This window comes from Seriola lalandi, unplaced genomic scaffold (genome assembly GCF_002814215.2).
Source record: "Seriola lalandi dorsalis isolate HSWRI2012SDOR001 ecotype SW California unplaced genomic scaffold, Sedor1 jcf7180002054297, whole genome shotgun sequence".
In the NCBI taxonomy this organism is placed as follows: Eukaryota; Metazoa; Chordata; class Actinopteri; order Carangiformes; family Carangidae; genus Seriola; species Seriola lalandi.
Genome location: NW_019524850.1, coordinates 688,643 through 706,591, shown reverse-complemented (window position 1 = coordinate 706,591; position 17,949 = coordinate 688,643). Strand labels below are relative to the sequence as shown.

At 42.4% G+C, this 17,949-nt stretch overlaps 1 protein-coding gene across 8 annotated transcripts in view; it reads right to left on the bottom strand.

Moving 5' to 3' along the window:
- anks1aa (ankyrin repeat and sterile alpha motif domain containing 1Aa) overlaps nt 1–17,220 on the bottom strand; it is a 63,154-nt gene extending 45,934 nt beyond the window's left edge. For 4 of the 8 annotated variants that reach the window (XM_023406209.2, XM_087173993.1, XM_087173994.1 and 1 more), the window contains exons 1-4: nt 16,759–17,218; nt 6,691–6,771; nt 6,335–6,491; nt 5,369–5,431 (exon numbers count right to left, since the gene is read on the bottom strand). In XM_023406209.2, the coding sequence (XP_023261977.1) occupies nt 5,369–5,431; nt 6,335–6,491; nt 6,691–6,771; nt 16,759–16,937 (480 nt within the window). In that variant the 5' untranslated portion in view covers nt 16,938–17,218. Of the gene's footprint in view, nt 1–5,368; nt 5,432–6,334; nt 6,492–6,690; nt 6,772–16,758 lie in introns of all 8 variants that reach the window. The other 4 variants (XM_087173995.1, XM_087173996.1, XM_087173991.1 and 1 more) reach the window with 2 other exon arrangements.
- Between the last annotated feature and the right edge of the window lie 729 nt (nt 17,221–17,949).

Genomic DNA, 17,949 nt, shown 5'->3' with positions numbered 1-17,949 from the left:
GGAACTCTCAAACACTTCCATAACTTGCACTTTGACTATGGTTTGTCTTTTGATTTAAATCTTTTAAATATATCCTCTTTGCAAAACATAATCTACTCACTTCCTCTCGCTGGGGATAGACCAGAAGCACCTTTAGATTTTGGATCCAAATCAAAATCTATTTATTATTCAGCCTCTGCAGGTACATGAGTTGCATTATTTGATATTCACATGAAAGACGATGAGACAAAAATATCATTAAAGCTATTTAAATGAAAGAATAAACATGGCATGAGGGGAACTAAATATTTGTAGCCTGAATTTTTAAACATGAATTTTCAACATTAACATTAACAGACTGACACCCCTGCAGGATAAAATCCCATTTCAAAACATTGTCATACTAAATTACTTTGTGATTTTCAGTGCAACACTTTTGTATTCTTATATAAGGAGGACTGTCACTCACTAAAGACGAGGATCAGCTTCATCTCACCACAGGCCGCATGAGCAGTCAAACAATCATGTACTAACAAGACACAGCTCTGAAGGCTATTACACAAAATGGCACCAATGACTAGCAGCCTTGCTGGGAGGGAGATTAGAATTCATACGGCACAGCCAAGACTTCCTGGACAGTCCATGTTTTTATGAAAATCCTGTCTTTACTGCGGTGCCGCAGACAGCATAAAACCTCATCACGATTTAGACCTCAGCGGCGCATGTCAAACAAGAAGAGATTAAGATCTCCACTGGTCTCTGCAGCTGATTGATAAACTCTGCCCTAACCAGGAACATCTGGAGATTACACTCCATTGTGTTTTCATGATGCAGAATATTCTGACAGGGCGAAAGAGAAGCGCAGTAACAGAGAGGACGGAGGATGTTATGATTCTCACAACCCGGGGCTGGGAGACGGTAACACGGTCTGACTAGCGACCTCTGTCACGTGACACGCTGGCTGGCAGCGGAGCGAGGCAGCGGTTACGTCATCCTGGCCCCTGGTAGTGGTAGTAGTAAGAGTGGGTGGGTGGGTGGTGGTGAAGGGGTTGGCTGAGCAGCTGTTGCAGCTAGTGTGCCAAAGGGCTGCCCATGCTCGCTGCACGCCCGTGTCCACTGTCACAATCGGAAATCCCGCTGGTTTTCTGTGCATCCATATAAAACCATAGATCTCACACGTATGCTTAAAAGGGTTTCCTCACCGTTTTCACTCCCCTACTTAGCATTTATAAGTTCTACATAAACACTACTAAATAGGTTTATAACACACTACAAGCAGAAGTAAGGAAATATTTAAGTGTTTATCAATGTGTCAACAATTCTAACATCTCCCATGAATACATACTTCATATTATTACAAATGTGTTTTACTATATAATCATTCATTATCCGTAACATTAGCCACCATTTATGGGTGCCCACAAGAGGAGTTATAGCTGTTGTAAACATTAATAATCACTTATGTAATATAAGTGAGTTATAAACCACTTATTAAATGTTTATATTCTGCCTGTAAACGTTAAATTGGGGAGTTCCAGTGAAGTGTTGTCATTTTTATGTATGTTTTTGTATTTGCAAGAGCTGAATGAAGTAAATTATCTGATTCATTATTTGATTGTAATGTTTTACTGCTTTTCGCTTTTGTTTGTTTTATTTCAAATTGAATATCTTTTCATTTTCATTTTCCACTTGATTAAATGGGACACTCCTTCCAAACATAACTGCTTAACTTAAAGGCCTCTAAGACAAAACTTACAGTAGATGCCATCTCTGCTCTCAATCTCTTCTCTTCCAGTACCAATTGGCTGCAGCTGACACAGAAGACACACCCTAAAATTTGCATACATGAAAGCATGACAATGAGAAATCCTCATCCTTCTGTTAAATAACAACATGTCCCCTCCAGGGCTCCTCATACAAACTCCGAACCATTTCTTGGCAAGACAGGAACGACGAGAACAAGTCCTGGAGGACGAGCAGAGAGCAGAAGGTGAGGGGAGGGGGTCTGATGTGTTGCTAAGGGACGAGCTGGACACTGAAATGACAGACAGAGGGGATAAATGAGCGTGCTGGCAGACTGTGAGCGCTGTGCCTTCAGGAAGGAAGGGAAACTCTGCTCCACTTGATAATGAGGTGACCAAGTCCGAGGAAATTACTTCTGCTGCTGCCATCAGAAACTTTTCTCTACATCAGCCGTCTGAGATACTGCACACCAAGCCTGACAGAGAGACATGTGATCTGTTTCCGGTCTGAGTATGAGCTTATATGTGTCCACAGCCACAATATCCCACCTCTATTTTTATCAAACCTCATTTATTTGACTTGAGCATCAGTTTTACTCTGTTTGAATTTATCCAGGGTAATGTGCAGTATGATGGTGTCTGACTTCATGTTAATGGCAGAGTGCCTGAACATCTGAGCCTGGGTAAGAGGATCTCATCTAAACATATATTCTATTAGACATGTGACCTATATAGGAAGATGAAGGCTGGGTGAAAGGTAGCGGGATATGGGTCAGAGCAGACCAACGGCTACATCCTGTTATGGAGTAATAAACAGAAAATATGGTAATTAAAAGAAATTAGGTCAATGAAAACATGCAGCTCTTCCTGGAACCAGGAAAAAATTGGTTTTCTCATATTGACTTTCTTACACAGTTGGTTAATGTTTTATTCTTCCTTAGAGATTATTCTACACAAATATGATCAAATTTGGCATTAAAGGTCTGCAACTAACAATTATTTTCATTATGGATTAATCTGGCCATTATTCTCTTGATGAATCAACTAATTTTAAGTTTGACTTATACATCAGAAAATAGCAAAAATAAAAACCCTCAAAATGTCCCAGTGTCTAAAGTGACCAGTGTCTGACCAACAACAACAGTTCAAAACCCAAAAGGACAATCAATGAACCCTGACTAACCCAGAGAAAAAGATGAAAATCCTCCCATCTGTGTGGCTGGAACCGATTCTTAATCACTGATAATCAGAGTAGTTGCCAGATATTTTTTTCAACAATCTCTGGTTCCAGTTATTCAAATGTGAGGATTTTATTCTTTTCTTTGTCTTTTGATAGAAAACGGATTATTGCTGGGTTTTGGACTGTTGGTGGGAAAAAGCAGGCAATCTGGTGATATCACCTCGGGCTTGTGGGAAATTTCCATGTACATTTTCCACCATTTTCTGACATTTTATAGACCAACAGAGCAACTAATAAATCTAGGAAACAATCTCCAGATAAATCTCAATGAAAATAATCATTAGTTGCAGCCTTAAACATGTTATCAAAATAGTTTCTAATTCATTTTCTGTTGATTGACTAATTAACATTATGTAGTGAATCTGTGTGAGCCGCTCTTCAGATGGTCAGATCCTGTGGTTAGTGGTTACCTCTCTCCTAATGAGGCATTTGAAACATCATCAAAGTGACCAAATCACCAAGGACACTATCAGTAGGAGACAGCACAGAGGTGTAATGAATAAACATTAGGCTGGCTGGCTTCCTTCCTGGACCAGGATGACAGAGAACTGAACCCGGTCCAGGTTGAGTGCCCCTGACTGGGACCCCAATCCTCCATGAGTCCTGCACCCCCCTCTTCCATCCTCATCACACACCTTTCATGTCTGGCTGGCTCACGCCACACAAACACATCTCTCCACTGGGTCAACTCACCATCACTGTACTACCAATAAGCCCTGACACTGTTACTATGACAACGTCCCACCTCTTCCTCTCTTCAGCAACGCAAGCTCAGAAGCACAAACTGGGAGGTGGGGGGGGGGGCAAATCTACCCATTTATACAGTCACACAGGCAAGTGTAGCATGGAAACATCTCTTTGATGCTGATGCAAAGAGACTGGTATTCTGAAAACCTCCCATCCTCCTCGTTCTCGTGAGATGGCTGTCTGGTCCTGGAGTGTGGTGAGAGGCGAGGCAAGATGCAACCTGCCCACTCAGTCACATGATGCCATCAACCACAACCTCCACACTTCATCCGTGTTTTTGATTTATTCATAACAAGGCATCAATTATTCAGGCTCATGACCAGGTAGTGGTCCCCAAACTATCCTGAAAGTGTTTTACATTAAGATGTCATTCATCAACTTCACAGACTCAATTTTCAATCCATCAAACAGACTAAATGGAAAAAGAAAGTAAGACAAATCCACACTCTGATATACGTATATCAGCATTAAAGGAAGCCATCGTGGAGCGATGAATGTGTACACACTGCTCTGACTGTGAAGGTGACACTGTGAGAGACACTGTCCACTCTGCAGTGCCTGCTAAACTGGCATCAGTCTCATGTAGACAGGCTATGACTGGGGCTTCCCTGGGTGCCTGAATGCAATGAGGGTGGTGCTCCAACTTAAATGTAAAGAAGCTTGATGTAACTCTGTCTGTACCCCAGAGTAGACAAATAAATGAGAGATGAAGAATAAATGCTGGGCTCATCCTCCTGGTTTGTTCCACATAGAATTAACTTTTTCACAGCTGATAAGTAGCTTAATGACTGCCAGGTCCAAAAAAAGAACAGGGTAAAAAATTTACTTTCAGATATTTTTGCCTCTTCAATCTGATTCTTCTCAGAGGTTTCTTATTTTATTTTTCATTTTGTTTAATCTTTATGGAGATATTTTATTTCACATAATCAGCAGAAAATGAACTGATTTCAGTTATAAAAATCATTGTACTAATTGTTATAAAATAGTACAGTGCTTTATCAGTCAGCAGTGTAGTATACTGGTTTTACAGAAGACTTCCCGTAAGCTGCTCCATCTTTCAACCTTCCATTGTTGATTTTTTAATACTCTAATGGTTGTTGGGGCTTTAATTGATAGTAGAGTTTGAATCAGTCAATATTTTCTCCTACTGCTGGCTGTGTGGTGCCAGCAACTGTAGTGCCTCAGGCTGCATATTAGACCAGTTTTCAAATCAATTTCACCCATTTTTTCTCACCCAGAGGACAAAAACTGACACAGACAGAGTCACAAATCACCTACTGTGACCCAGAGGGGACAGACTTTACTAAACTTTCTAGGACATTTGCATCCAAAGCCTAGTTTATTCCTGCCCCTGATCAAAAAGGCTGGTACAAGAGTATTGTAACATGAAAGAAAAAGATTAACCTCTGTGTAGGAGGGCATGCTGTAATGCAGCGTCACTTATGTTAAACATAACATTTTGGAGATCACAAGTGAACATGAGTAGAGAGCCAGAGGACAGAGATGTACTGATAGCCAGTGAAATTAAAAGCCTTCCCATGTCTCTGAAGCAGCAAGCAGCAGCAACAAACCAAACCCAAGCACAGCAAGCCAACACAGCAGAAAAGCAAAGAAGCACTTCAAGAAGGAAACGTTGTTTTCGGCAGCACCGTGTACACACCTTGGCATTAATATAGGGGTCAAAGGGCCCACAGCGTTTGAACTCTTTATGGTCTACAGAGCTCTGGGAGGGAGGAAGAGAAGATAGGCCAATGGTTTTGGTTCAGACAAGCAATGAACAAATGAATGATGATCACAAATGAGTCAAACTGAATGAAACAGAAAAAAAAAAAAATTAATTGAGTTGAGTTAATGAACAATCAGATGTCATGAACAGGCAGGGAGAAATGACACAAAATGAGACTAGCTGATGTTTTGTTATATCTGAGGGTGGCCTGTTGGATTTTTAAAAAAAAAAAAGATATTCTGACTAGATGTTTCTGATGCTCATAAGGGGTCATTTCTCCTCATCCCAAACAGGACAGGCTAGAGATGATGCCAGTTTGGAGGCTGTCTGTGCAGTAAGCAACCAAACAAAATATCAAAACATATGAGTTAAAACAGTTAAAATGGTTAGAGCAAACAAGCACTTCTCACACTAGCATGGCGTCAAAGCACTTCAAGTGTGACAGTATCGGTGACACAGTAAAAGGCATGATGCACTGTGGTTAATGCACTCGTCATGTTCGAATACAGATCATGCCATGCTGAAACAGAATTTAACATCAAAACAAAAAGTGAGGAAATGATCGACTTCCTGCAGTTGCTGACTGAACCATTAGAACTGTAATACTAGAGGTCAACAAAAAACTGACTTTAAATTTGCGTTACTTTAAAAAGAAGGTTAAGATACTCCCACAAAGTCCTGCTGTGTCTGCTGCAGACACACTTACTCTGCACAATCTGGAGAACAAAATCAATTTAGTACTGACATCATTTCACAACTCGGGATCTTAACAACGTAAGTGTTTTTAAAAAACAAAACCTGGAACTGTAAGATTGAAACCAGAGGATCAAAAATAGACACACACGCACGCACGCACGCACGCACACACACACAAACAGAAGAGAAAATGCAGCATCAGACCTGCTCGTTGAGTTTGGGATGTGAAGGTCCTTGGTGAATGAGCAGTTTGACGATATGTTCATCTCCCTTCCACGCGGCCAGATGGAGAGGGTAGCAGCCCTTGTTGTCAGCGATGTTGGTCAAGGCCTCGTTCCGTAGCAGCGCCTCCACCACCTCGCTGCAGATCATTCAAGGGACACGGCAGGTCAGAAAATGCCAAGAGTAAAAGCCACGCTAATAGATGTTAGCAAACAGCCAATCAATAGCTTTATCTTCCCAGTGGGACAATTGTCTGTGAAGGCAGACCTCATTTAATGAAGAGCATAAACAGAAACATCCTATGACACAGGCTTTTCTCCCAATTCCCACTGATCTACCTGTGTCCATTGAGGGCGGCGTGGTGGAGGGGGGTGTATCCAGTGCTGTCCACACAATTCACATTGGGGCCTCTCCAGATACTGTTGGGAGCAGAGAAGGTCGTTACACTTCCATAACACACACACACACACACACACACACACACACACACACACACACACACACACAATCACTGCCCATCCCTCTGTAAAGTCTCTACATGTGGGTGTGACTGGTTCCGTTCTGATTGCTATCTCAGCGGCTGGTTCACATCACTCAGCTGAACCCCACCTACACACAGGTGGGGGCGTAACTTCACGCATATCTCTCTCTCTCTCCGTCTCTCTAGAGAAGCATGTGAGACCAGAGGAGTGAGTGACCAGGAACCAGAAAGACAGAAGAAGGAACAAGAATCGCTATCACCAGAGAGCAGCAGTGAAGATGAGCTAATTTGGTCTAGTTTACAGTAACTACGCAACCCAAGCCTGATTATTCTGGGTCAAGTCCCGAAGTAGAATAGAGTTTTGTTATGCAGCGTAAGAAATGACAAACAAAGCACTGAGACTGAGCCAAAAAGCACTGAAGGGGAGTAAAGTGTATGGAAGGCCAGCTTTAGCCAAGCACTCTCATTCACTTGAGCTGAACTCAGCCGTCAGCTCAGATTGGTTTGTTTCTTTTAATTTACAAAGAGCGCTGTGGTGAGGGCGAAAGAGAGCGATGATAGAGGGGGCGGTAAAGAGGGATGGAATGAGTAATTTAAGAAGCTAAAGGATGTCTGGTGAGACCGAGTGCCAGGACTGGGATGTGGGGCTTTCTGAAAGACCTTAACACATCCTAAATAAATCATGTGACGAGGAAATCCCAGCACTAGTGAACCATATATCTGGGACCGGAGTCATTTGCCATACAGAAAGAGAATGGGAGCAAAACAGTTGGGCCTCACACAGAATCAATCATGAATGAAAAAGAAATATTTTTTTAGAAAAATCTTTGCCTTTTTATGTATTTACTCAGCTTTTGATATATTATAGAAAACTGTCAAAAAAAAGCCCCCAAATCAAAGCCACAGATTTGGCAGTTGGATAGCTTCATAATTTATTACTGGCTTGGATTTTGATGCAAGAGAGTAACTTGGTTGAATGAAGCCTTTGGAGAGAGTGCTGCCAGGAAGACGAGCAGAGTCACAGGCTATTTGCTGGGAAATAAATAAGTAAACGAATATCAACCCCGGCAGTTGAACACACTCACAGACACGATATGAACTGATCCATGATAAAAATCAGCGTGTAGAAGGTGTGGCAGCAGCATGATCAGCCTCCTCGTATCAGCTCCAATGCAACTGTGTGACTTTGCTTCACACACATGGCTCGATTTTGTCGCAGTAATGGCTGTTTTGCCCCCCTAAAATACATCTCCCATAATAGCTCTCAGAGCAGCCTGCAATTACACAGTGAGAGCCGTCTCATTAAGTAAGTATCTTGGAGGGTTCTATAGCCTGCAGAACAATAGGCCTGACAGAGCACAGACACACAGGGATGCACCACTCTACTAGTCATAACCTAAGCCGTTTATTTCTTGCAGCAGGGCTTCTGGCTCCCATCTTAACAAGTCAGGCAGTCATAAAGACGTTTCACATCAAAAGCAGGGTGTGCTTGGAGGATATACTAGGGTGGGAATGTGCTGTGGAAGGAAACGCTGGAGATTGATACATTTCTGTTAAAAGGGGGGGGGGGGGGGGGGGGTGAGTTATAATTATGTCAGCTCTTCAGCCATCACACATGCAAACTTCCACTCCGTTCCTCCAGAACCGGTAACCAAATCTGTTGTAAAAGAGCACAGCAGCACTGGCTTGTGCATGGCCGCTGAGCACATCAAACGGGAAAACGGAGACAGAAACAGACCTCTAGTTGCTGTCCTAGATAAAAGAGTTATGCAACGGCTTACAGCAAAAACCCCATAAACAAATTAACATAAACATGAACAGAGCAGCGACTACGACTGGAGAATTTAACAAAATCAGGCATGGGGCAGTAATGATGATCGGAGTAATGCAAGAAGGCATGACACGGGAGTGGTCACTTAATTAACATGGCTGTGATTTTATTGCATTGATTGTCATATGATGCAAATGAACACTGGGACATTTGCAGTGAAGATGTTAGCCTATCTTGTGTTATGTAGAATTTTCACAATGACTTGCTTAGTAAAAAAAAAAAGCAGCGCAAGTTAAAACTCCATTACGTAAGATGTATCATGAGACATACGGTAAGATTTCTCTTTCATATTTGAAGTGTAAATTTTAAAAGAAAAATCTAGAATAAAGGGTCAAATTTATGACACTGGACCTGCTCAGCGGTCATGACTCTGATGCGTCACTGCCAGAACTTCCAAAATGTCAGTCAAAAACACAAACATTGAGTCACGTCAGCCACATGACCAAAGACGCCGAAACACAAACCACAAAATCATCTCACTTAGTGGTTTTTCTATAATATTACAGCTCTAAACGGAGACATGGGTGTTAATTAATCCTATCAAAATTATCTCCGTGCAGAGGAAATGAAGCTGTCTGCTCCCTATATTTTTTTTCACCGTCATAGTATTTAAATTTGCTATAAGCAGGGCTGCCTGTGGTAGCAGCTTTAAGTGCAGTCCAAGTGTTATGTCCTCTCAGCATTTTGGCAGCATGGCACTCAAGGGCATGAGTCAGAGTGGTGCTCGACAATCCACTTCATCCTCTTACTACGGCTCACAACCAACCTAACTGGGGGCCAGGGCTTAGACCCATAGCAGGGGAATGGGCAAAACAGAGTTGATTTGGTTTGGGAGGGGGGCACATTCATGGGAACTGACTGAGGAATTCCTGTTTGAAAGGCTGAGCTAATCCTTAATTTCCCTGAGGGAATATCAGCAGGATGAAGCTGAAGTTTGAAAGAGATTCTGGGGGGCTGTAATTCTGTGTTGTACAAAGCCTAGCCACTGTGAGAGGAGGGGGGGATAATAACATTTCCCTCTTTTATGTATTCTCTGCATTAGCTTTGCTAATGTTAGTCACACATACTGAAGGCATTTTAAATAGATGGTCATTTACAAAATATGTAGGCTTAAACATTAATCTCCCCCATGTTTTTCTTCTGAAGTCCAAATGTCCTGGAGCTCATGCACAAAACAGACGACACGAGTTGGGTTTTTAGCATTGATTCTCATTTCAAGTGACTCAACTATAAACTCAATTAGTTGATGCTTTCAAAAGTATCTGTCAGTTAGATTACATCACATTTGTACTGATAATTTGATTCTCTCTTAGATAGACCTGTAAGTAGTAAGTAAGTACATGCTTTTTAATTATTTTGGTAGATATCGTGATCAGGGCAAACAAATATTTCAGTGCACCATCTGTATCAGGCATCAACAGCAGATATTCAAAGTAAATGTTTCTATTTCGCCCATATGCCAAACCCCTATAAGAATTCCAGCGGAATCAAAAGTCATGGTATACAATTACTTGTTTACTTATGGAACCCTGGGGAAATGGCAAGGCAAAAATTCAGTAGTAAGTTTAAGTAAATAAGAACCCAGGTGAGTGTGAACTTGGTGTCAAATAAACAGATTTGTCCCCCAGCCTATTAGCAGTGTGACCACACTGCCAGGGATTAGTCTAGCCCAGGGCACTGAGCCCAGCAGTGACTGGCGCATGTCAGCCACCGTCAGGGAAATTAGGCTTAATTATGCATGCTGCTGGCGGGTGCTGAAACCAGATGCCCTGCTGCACAACAGCCAACCTGAGCATTTTCTCCTCAGCAGAGAGAGACTGAAGTACCTGCCAGAGCCCTCCAGCCCTGCTGAGTTAAAATCTCTGTCAAGATGCCATGTTAGGACCAAAGAACTGCAACTGTGATAAAGTAGTCCACACTCATCATGAAGACTGTTACAGTCTCATCTAGAGATTCTGTAGTATTATTAGTTGGGTAGCAGCACAGGGAAACAAAGCTGGCAACAAACTATACTAGAAAGACCAAAAAAAAATCTTGATCAGTTAGTTAATGCTACTTAATTCTAATCAATTATTGTTATGCCTTTATGATACAGAACTCCTGATAAGTCAATACTGCACTGGTGTGGCACAAATGTTAAACAGAGCAACCAGACTCTATAGCTGTGCTCTATGAGGTTGGTTTAAAACACAGCAGTACTTTGAGATAAATGTTAGGCTCTGCATGCTAACATGCTCACAGTTTCAATGCCAACATACTTACATTTAGCAAGTATAATGTTTACAATGTTCACCATCTTAGTTTACTGTGTTAGCATGCTAACATTTGCTAAGTAGCACTTAACACAACTGAGGCACAAGTCAAAATTTGACCTGATGATGGAGGATTCATCCTCTGGTGACCGCCAATGTCTGTACAAAATGTTTTGGGTCATCCATGTCATAGCTGTTGAGACACTTCAGTCCGGGACAAAGTGTGTGATAATAAATATTTCAGTAAGGCTACTGAAACATATTAATATCATTTCAGGAGGCACAGTGAACAGCACCAAGCAAAAGAGGACAGAAATGATTGAAATTAAGACACTGTTATGGAAGCTCATTTGCAAATTCAGTCTTAACAAAACCTGATTGAGTCTTCATGGCTTATATACACACCATAATGAGCATTTCACAGATTCACACTTCCTGTGTGTGGCAGCAGGAGGTGTGAATAAGATGCGTATGCCACACAGCCTATGATCAGAACAGTCCGGTGGGCTCCAGCAGAATCAAAATGAAATGGGCATGAAAAGTAGCCAGACTGAAAAGGTGAGATGGATATAGAAGAAAAGAGAATTTGATGGGGCGAGAAAACAAGGAAAGCACATTCAGTCACATTCTGCCGCTGCAGCGCTACAAAGATCTCACTTTCTGTTCTGTTTAAAAATAGCGATTCAGTTTCTACTAAAATCTTGCTGAACGGATGGGTAGTTATCTTCAGTTATGCTGACAACCAACTTCTAGAAATAGCACAAAACTTCTTCCTGATCTAGTTTTCGTAGTAGAGGGTTTTATTGAAGGCTTCTCAGCTCACAAATAATCAGAAAAGTGTTTCTTTAACTTAGGGGCAACCATTTTTTATCTTGTGGCATTTTTGTGAGCTTCACACCTCATTCATGATAAGCTATGTGTAAATATGAAAGTAGGTGTGTTCCACAGTCACACTGTTACGAGTCTGCTTAGTCATGCTAAGGCTAATCCAGTCCAGAGTGCTTTTATAGTGTTTGAGGAAATAGCAAAGGGAATTTTAAAAAGATCTAGGCTAATTTGTTTCCTGTGTGAACACACTGAGGGCAGCGCCATTACTCTGACTCCAACTACAACATGTTTGAAGTCTGGAGGTGGAGTGGAGGTTGGCGTGGGCCCAGCAGGTGGGCAAGAAGGCTGCTGAGAGAAGCAGAGTGGGAGAGAAAGGGAGACGCCAGCCAGCAGCCCAGACAGACATAAATGTCTGGGTCTAACACATGTAGGTCCTGCACAGGACAAGAGGGTGGGCCTGATGTCTCGGGTCATTGCGGTACTTCTTCCTCTAGATGGGTTAAAAAACAGACACCACACACAGAGATGCACTACAACCTCAACCTACAACCTTATCTCTTCCATTTGTCCATTTGTTATTATAAGGTTTTCAGTGACCAGGGTGAAAGAGAGTTCACATAAACAAGCACACAGAGGAGTCAGTAAATGTGTCCGTATGTCACTGTCTTGCTGCTACATAAGCAACTTTCTGTTTCTTTCAATACAGGAAGCACAGAAAGATGTTAATGACAGTGCTTTTTTGTGAGAAACCAGAGAACTGGGACATTAGTGTTTCTTAATTGATAAGCACTTTATTGTGAACAGTGTTATTAAACTCATTTATTACTATAGTTATCATCACTGCTTCAAATCCACACAAGATACAGGACATCGTCTATTTCAACTCCTGGCCAACTTTTTCCTCTCCAAACTAATCAAGAATCCCCTGACCCACTTGGATGAAAACTATTTTTATCCTACCACCATTAGGTTAACATGACGATGGCTACCTACTGCATGGACATTATATTTGTCAGTTCTCACTCCACACACACACACACACACACACACACACACACACACACACACACACACACACACACACACACACACACACATATGTGGAATTCATCACTGCTACTAAGTGCCTCTCTGCATGCTTTCTGAGACTACACAAACATGGGCCGTAAACATAACGCGCAGACCAGAGCATCCCAAACTCAGATGCTCCAGGAATGCTAACATGGTGGTGTTAGATTTCCCAGCTACCACTGCTCCCTCCTGGGTTGAACCAGCTAAAGTTTCTTTCAGTTCAGAGGTCAACAACTGATGAAAAGTGACTGCCAGCCCTGCTGAGTGCTAGCTTTTAGCTACCTAGGAATGATCTGAGGCTCTTGGCGTTGCTGTAAAAGTGATAGAAACTGTCTTGTCAACACTGTCTGCTGAACATACAGCAGAACCTTGATAGCTACTATGAAACACAGCTAAGGACTGAGGGTGCCAGATTGACGCTGTGAACCTGTCATCTGCAGACACACCATCCCAGGTCCTACAGTGCACCTTCACACCCAGTGAATTCTACATGCGCATAGATCCTAATAACAGAGAAGCTGCAGGGAATTTTGTTTTTAAAAGGACAGTATGTGCTAGTTGTTATGCAGCAGATATTTTCTCAGCTGACACCAGTCTGACAGCATGGGTTTGCTTGGGGTGAGCCAGAAATTGTAGATGTAATGGGATGGAATGATCTGGAGTTGTGCCCAAGCCTCTTAAAATGCTAACCAAGTCATCGCACTGATAGAAATGCTTCCCTCACTAGCATTTAGAAAAAGGAGAAACGTAGTACAGAAACTATATTTCTACTATACTGTCACTAAATATAGCAAAAACCTGACTTGTTTCAGCCTACAGTAATAGCAAACATTAGCCTGGATGAGAAGGCTTCTCTAAATAGGTGGTCCAATCCTATCCAAATGACAGCTCAATTCTGTTTGTAAAACTAAAAAGTAAAGAAAAGCCCCAGAATGGTCTTTAGGGACTGATATGAATATGAAAAGCCATCATTCTACGCTTTGTCAGTGGGACAAAGGACAGAGCTGTGAAGCTGGGAGACGAGCCCTCATCTGGCTAAGCTCTCAGAGCGTCTGTCCAGAACTCCATGCATTCCTCTGTTAATTTCCCCTCAGTGGGCAGGCACTCTCCCTTCCAGGGACTTGTCTTACCTCCGGTCTGACCACAGCAGCTGCCCGTGTTTGGACAACCTGGGCCAGGAAGTGCGAGTGAAGAGCTCTTCCTGTAGACCTCGGGGATCAAAACAGATCATGAGGCCTGAGCAAAAACTTTGGTATTGAGGTACACAGCAAATGTATGTCCTAAAATATGTCACAATATGGACTATGTAGTTCCAACACACGCTTAATACTGCTTCAACCAAACTGCAACCATGACTGGGCAGTGCCACAATAAAGGTTACACCGTGACAGTACTACTTCAGGAAGCCCTGCCCAGCTCATTTTGGTGTCAATGGAGCACCACAGAACAAATGTTTGGGGTGGCGACGGTGTTAAACATGTCGGGGTCAGTGTCGGTCCCATGGTAGCCGCTGGGATGCAGCCTCCTGGGAAAGCAGACATTCCGCTCAGCAGAGCTGTACAACTGCCTGGTTAGAAAAACACAACAAGTCTTGACATGCACTCCATTCCACAGAAGGATTGCCAAAAATCTAGGGCAAACACACACAGCACACCTTCAAGGAATAGTTTTGGAGCCGATTAGGTCAGATCGTCTGCGTGCATAAGGCTGAATGTGCTGCTATAACAGCAGAAGCAAGCTGAATTAAATGGCCGTTTAAGCTTTGGACCACCTTAAATTATGAAGACGTGTGCTTGTAATGAAGTGGAAAAAGTGTAGACAACACACATCCCATTCTACATGCTGATGTTACAATCAACACAGGCTAAAAATTTGCTAAAGAAAGCTCCTTCCTACAGATCAAATCTCCTTTGACAGGATTACAAGCCTACACTTTCCAACAATGGACAATGAATAAGTTACAAAGAGAAAAAAAATAAAACACACACACACACACACACACACACACACACACACACACACACACACACACACACACTCTAACCCACAGCCAGTGACACCGTAGTAATTAATTGTGATACCCTTAAACGTATTGACATTTTCATTATACAACATAACAACAATCCCCCAGGGTGTCCTGTCGTCAATAATCTTGCAACTTGTTTTATCCTGAGAGACTGTCCTATAAGCTCAGGTGTCCATAAGCAACAAGTTTTTCGAGTCTATTTACCAGTAGTTAATTCCTTTCATACAAGGTCTAGCCACTAATTTCTCAGTGCTATCATTACCAAACAGTGATTGCTCAAGTCAGAACAGATGACCCAATGTGCTCTTCAGTCCGCCCACAGCTCTGTGAGGGAGTGACGGAGCCAGCCTTGCCTGCAGACATCTCTGAATTGGATTTTGGATTTCTGATTATAAGGGTCTAATGCAATTACCTTGAGTACATTGTACAGTCTGCACTAAGTAACACAGTGATGCATCACCTCGAGTGCTGTGCTGTAACACTTGTCATTCAGATGATGGTGGCTGGCACTGAGCTCCCACAGGAGCAATGTTATATTTTGATTGACAGACATTCACCTACATGTGCTCAGTATGTAAATAATAATATTGCATTTGACATGCAGCCCTTACCCTGGCCATAAGTTTTATCTCAACAACTTTACCAGTTATAGTTCATTTTGATGTATAGGCAGTCATATAGCAGCATATGAAGCCTTAAGAAACAGGCTATTTCTCAGCAATAAGACTGTTAATTTCTTTCTTGGTGGGTCTTAACATTGCATATATCCCAATGACTGTCTACACCATGGATACATTATGAAACTGCATCATATGGTCTCAGAACAACACATTCCAGCCCAGGGAAATTTAACAATCATGTTGTGGTAAGCTTATAATTCAGATATCATCTGCAGGAAAAAATGAAACTCTGAGTTTATCAGATCTATTACATTTCATCCTATTATTTATTATTACCCTGCAGCCCTCATCTGCACAAAGTTAGAGGGATGGTTCATAAGAAGAAGGCCCGGCCAAGCTGCCTTTTCTTAATAGAGCGATGCAATCTCGTACTATCAAAAACAGGACAGGACAGGACAGGACCACGGGCTAGGGATATTACCAAAGCTTTGTCCAATAACTTGCATTTTAGGCAAATGTGTCCCGTTCTGTAAAGCATCACTCCAAATCAGGCATTTTAATCTGAGCTTCTACAGACAGACCACATGAACAGCTGATAGGTGGTCAAGGATGATAAATGTGGTATATTGACTGTGGTTTGCTTTCTTATCTGTAAATTACTCATAGGAGGGGTGAGCACAACAAAAAGCCATTGGTGACATGCCAAAACCTGACCGAGCATCTCTACATCTTTTTTTTATGAATGTGAAAAACAACATCAAATGTTTATCTCACCAAGGATTTCCCTCTTGGTGTAAATGAAAGGAGTTTCATACCTAGAGCTGTAAAAACAGATTTCCAAAATAGTACAGTGATGCGGCTCAAAAAACAAGAGTCTGGTTCTGACAACTGGCTTTCTACTCCACCTTCACCAGTGAGTGTTCGGGTCTAGACTGTATGTAAGCTATTAATAATACATGTGCACCAGTTTTCAAATAAACCAGGGGCTGTTCTGTTGCAGATTTCTCTAGTTTAGTTGCACAATTGCCTTCTGAGCTGTTTATGCACATTACAGTAAAGCTGGCAGGGACACAGAGCTGGGAGCTAACAAAGAAGCATGCCACTGCTTCTGCGCTGCACTGGTTTAGGCTGTTTGTTTGGCAATGCAAAACAACATTACTCTGTACCTGGCCATGAATGTTAAATACTACACTACCTACAGCTGTAAATAATCAGACAATGTCTGATAGGGACAACATTGGCGACTGTCTCCCATTCAGTTATATCCGCCTCTCCTTCCCTCTTTTCCAGAGCCTACCTGAGCAGACTGGAGAGCGGATGAGAGGAGGCTCCGTGGCCGCCGCTGTTGCTACTTCCACCGGTCCCAGACGACCCGCTCCCGGTGCCAGCTGACTGTCGCTTCCCGGATAAAAGCTTCTCCACTGCGGCCAGGTTTCCCGTGCGCGCCGCTTCGAGAAGCTCCTGCTCCTTCCCCATCGCGGATCCCAGAAAAAAAATCGGAGGAGGCGCGGGGAAGAGAAGGAAAAGGGGAGGGGGGCGGTTAGTTGGTTGGCGTGAAATTCCTCTGCGATCCCTTCTTTCTCCCAATCTCAAGTTATTCCTCAGAGCTGCTGGCGTAGCTCCCTCCGCCGCTGGATCCGACCGTCCCGACCCACGGTGCCGCTGGCGCTCAAGGGGGAAAAGTTTGGCTCAGCAGCAAGGCACCACCATCGAGCAAACTTCCTCTGACCAGTCCCCTGTGTCTCGTCCGTCACTTCCTCGAAACTGCCCTTTCTTTCTGCTGCTCAAATCCGACACACACATACAACCCCTAGCACCCCCGCCCTAGCTGCTTCAGAGACGAGGTGGATGGGTATAAGCAAAATGGTGCCAGAGCCAAACTCACTAAAAGAAGTGGGGGGGGTAGAGGAGCAGCGATTATACACATCCAGTGCTTGACATGTCCGTTCTCCTGTCATTCCTGCTATCCAGAACAAATTTCCAAACCTTTTATTTTTTTTTACTGTTAACAATCACTAACATTGTTAATGCTCAACGTAAATCAGGCTTGAACTATTCTTAAAAAAAAAAAAAATACAGTCACTAAATTTAACAACTGTGAAATAGCTGAGACTGTAAACAATAAGGGAAAATGTTGTTGAAATTCATGCCTTAGTTTTGCGAGAGAAACCGTCTCAGATGCCTTGATGGGTGTGAAAAGGAACATTTTGCAACACGATATCAGGTGACAGTAGACTATTTATGAGTTACAGTAACAGTGATTGTGATTGTCTAAACTATGTGTTGAAACATAGTTTGGAACATGTGCTTTAAGAGTGAAATGGAAACATTGTATTTAAAAGGTTGTTTCTGATAATTATTGCAAATAAATAAATAAATAAATACACACACAGTAAGCATACTGTGTAATACCAACGTGTTTGATACCAGTATTGGTCAGTGTTAGTACTTACCAAGTGTTAATAAAGTTCATACAAAACGGAAACGG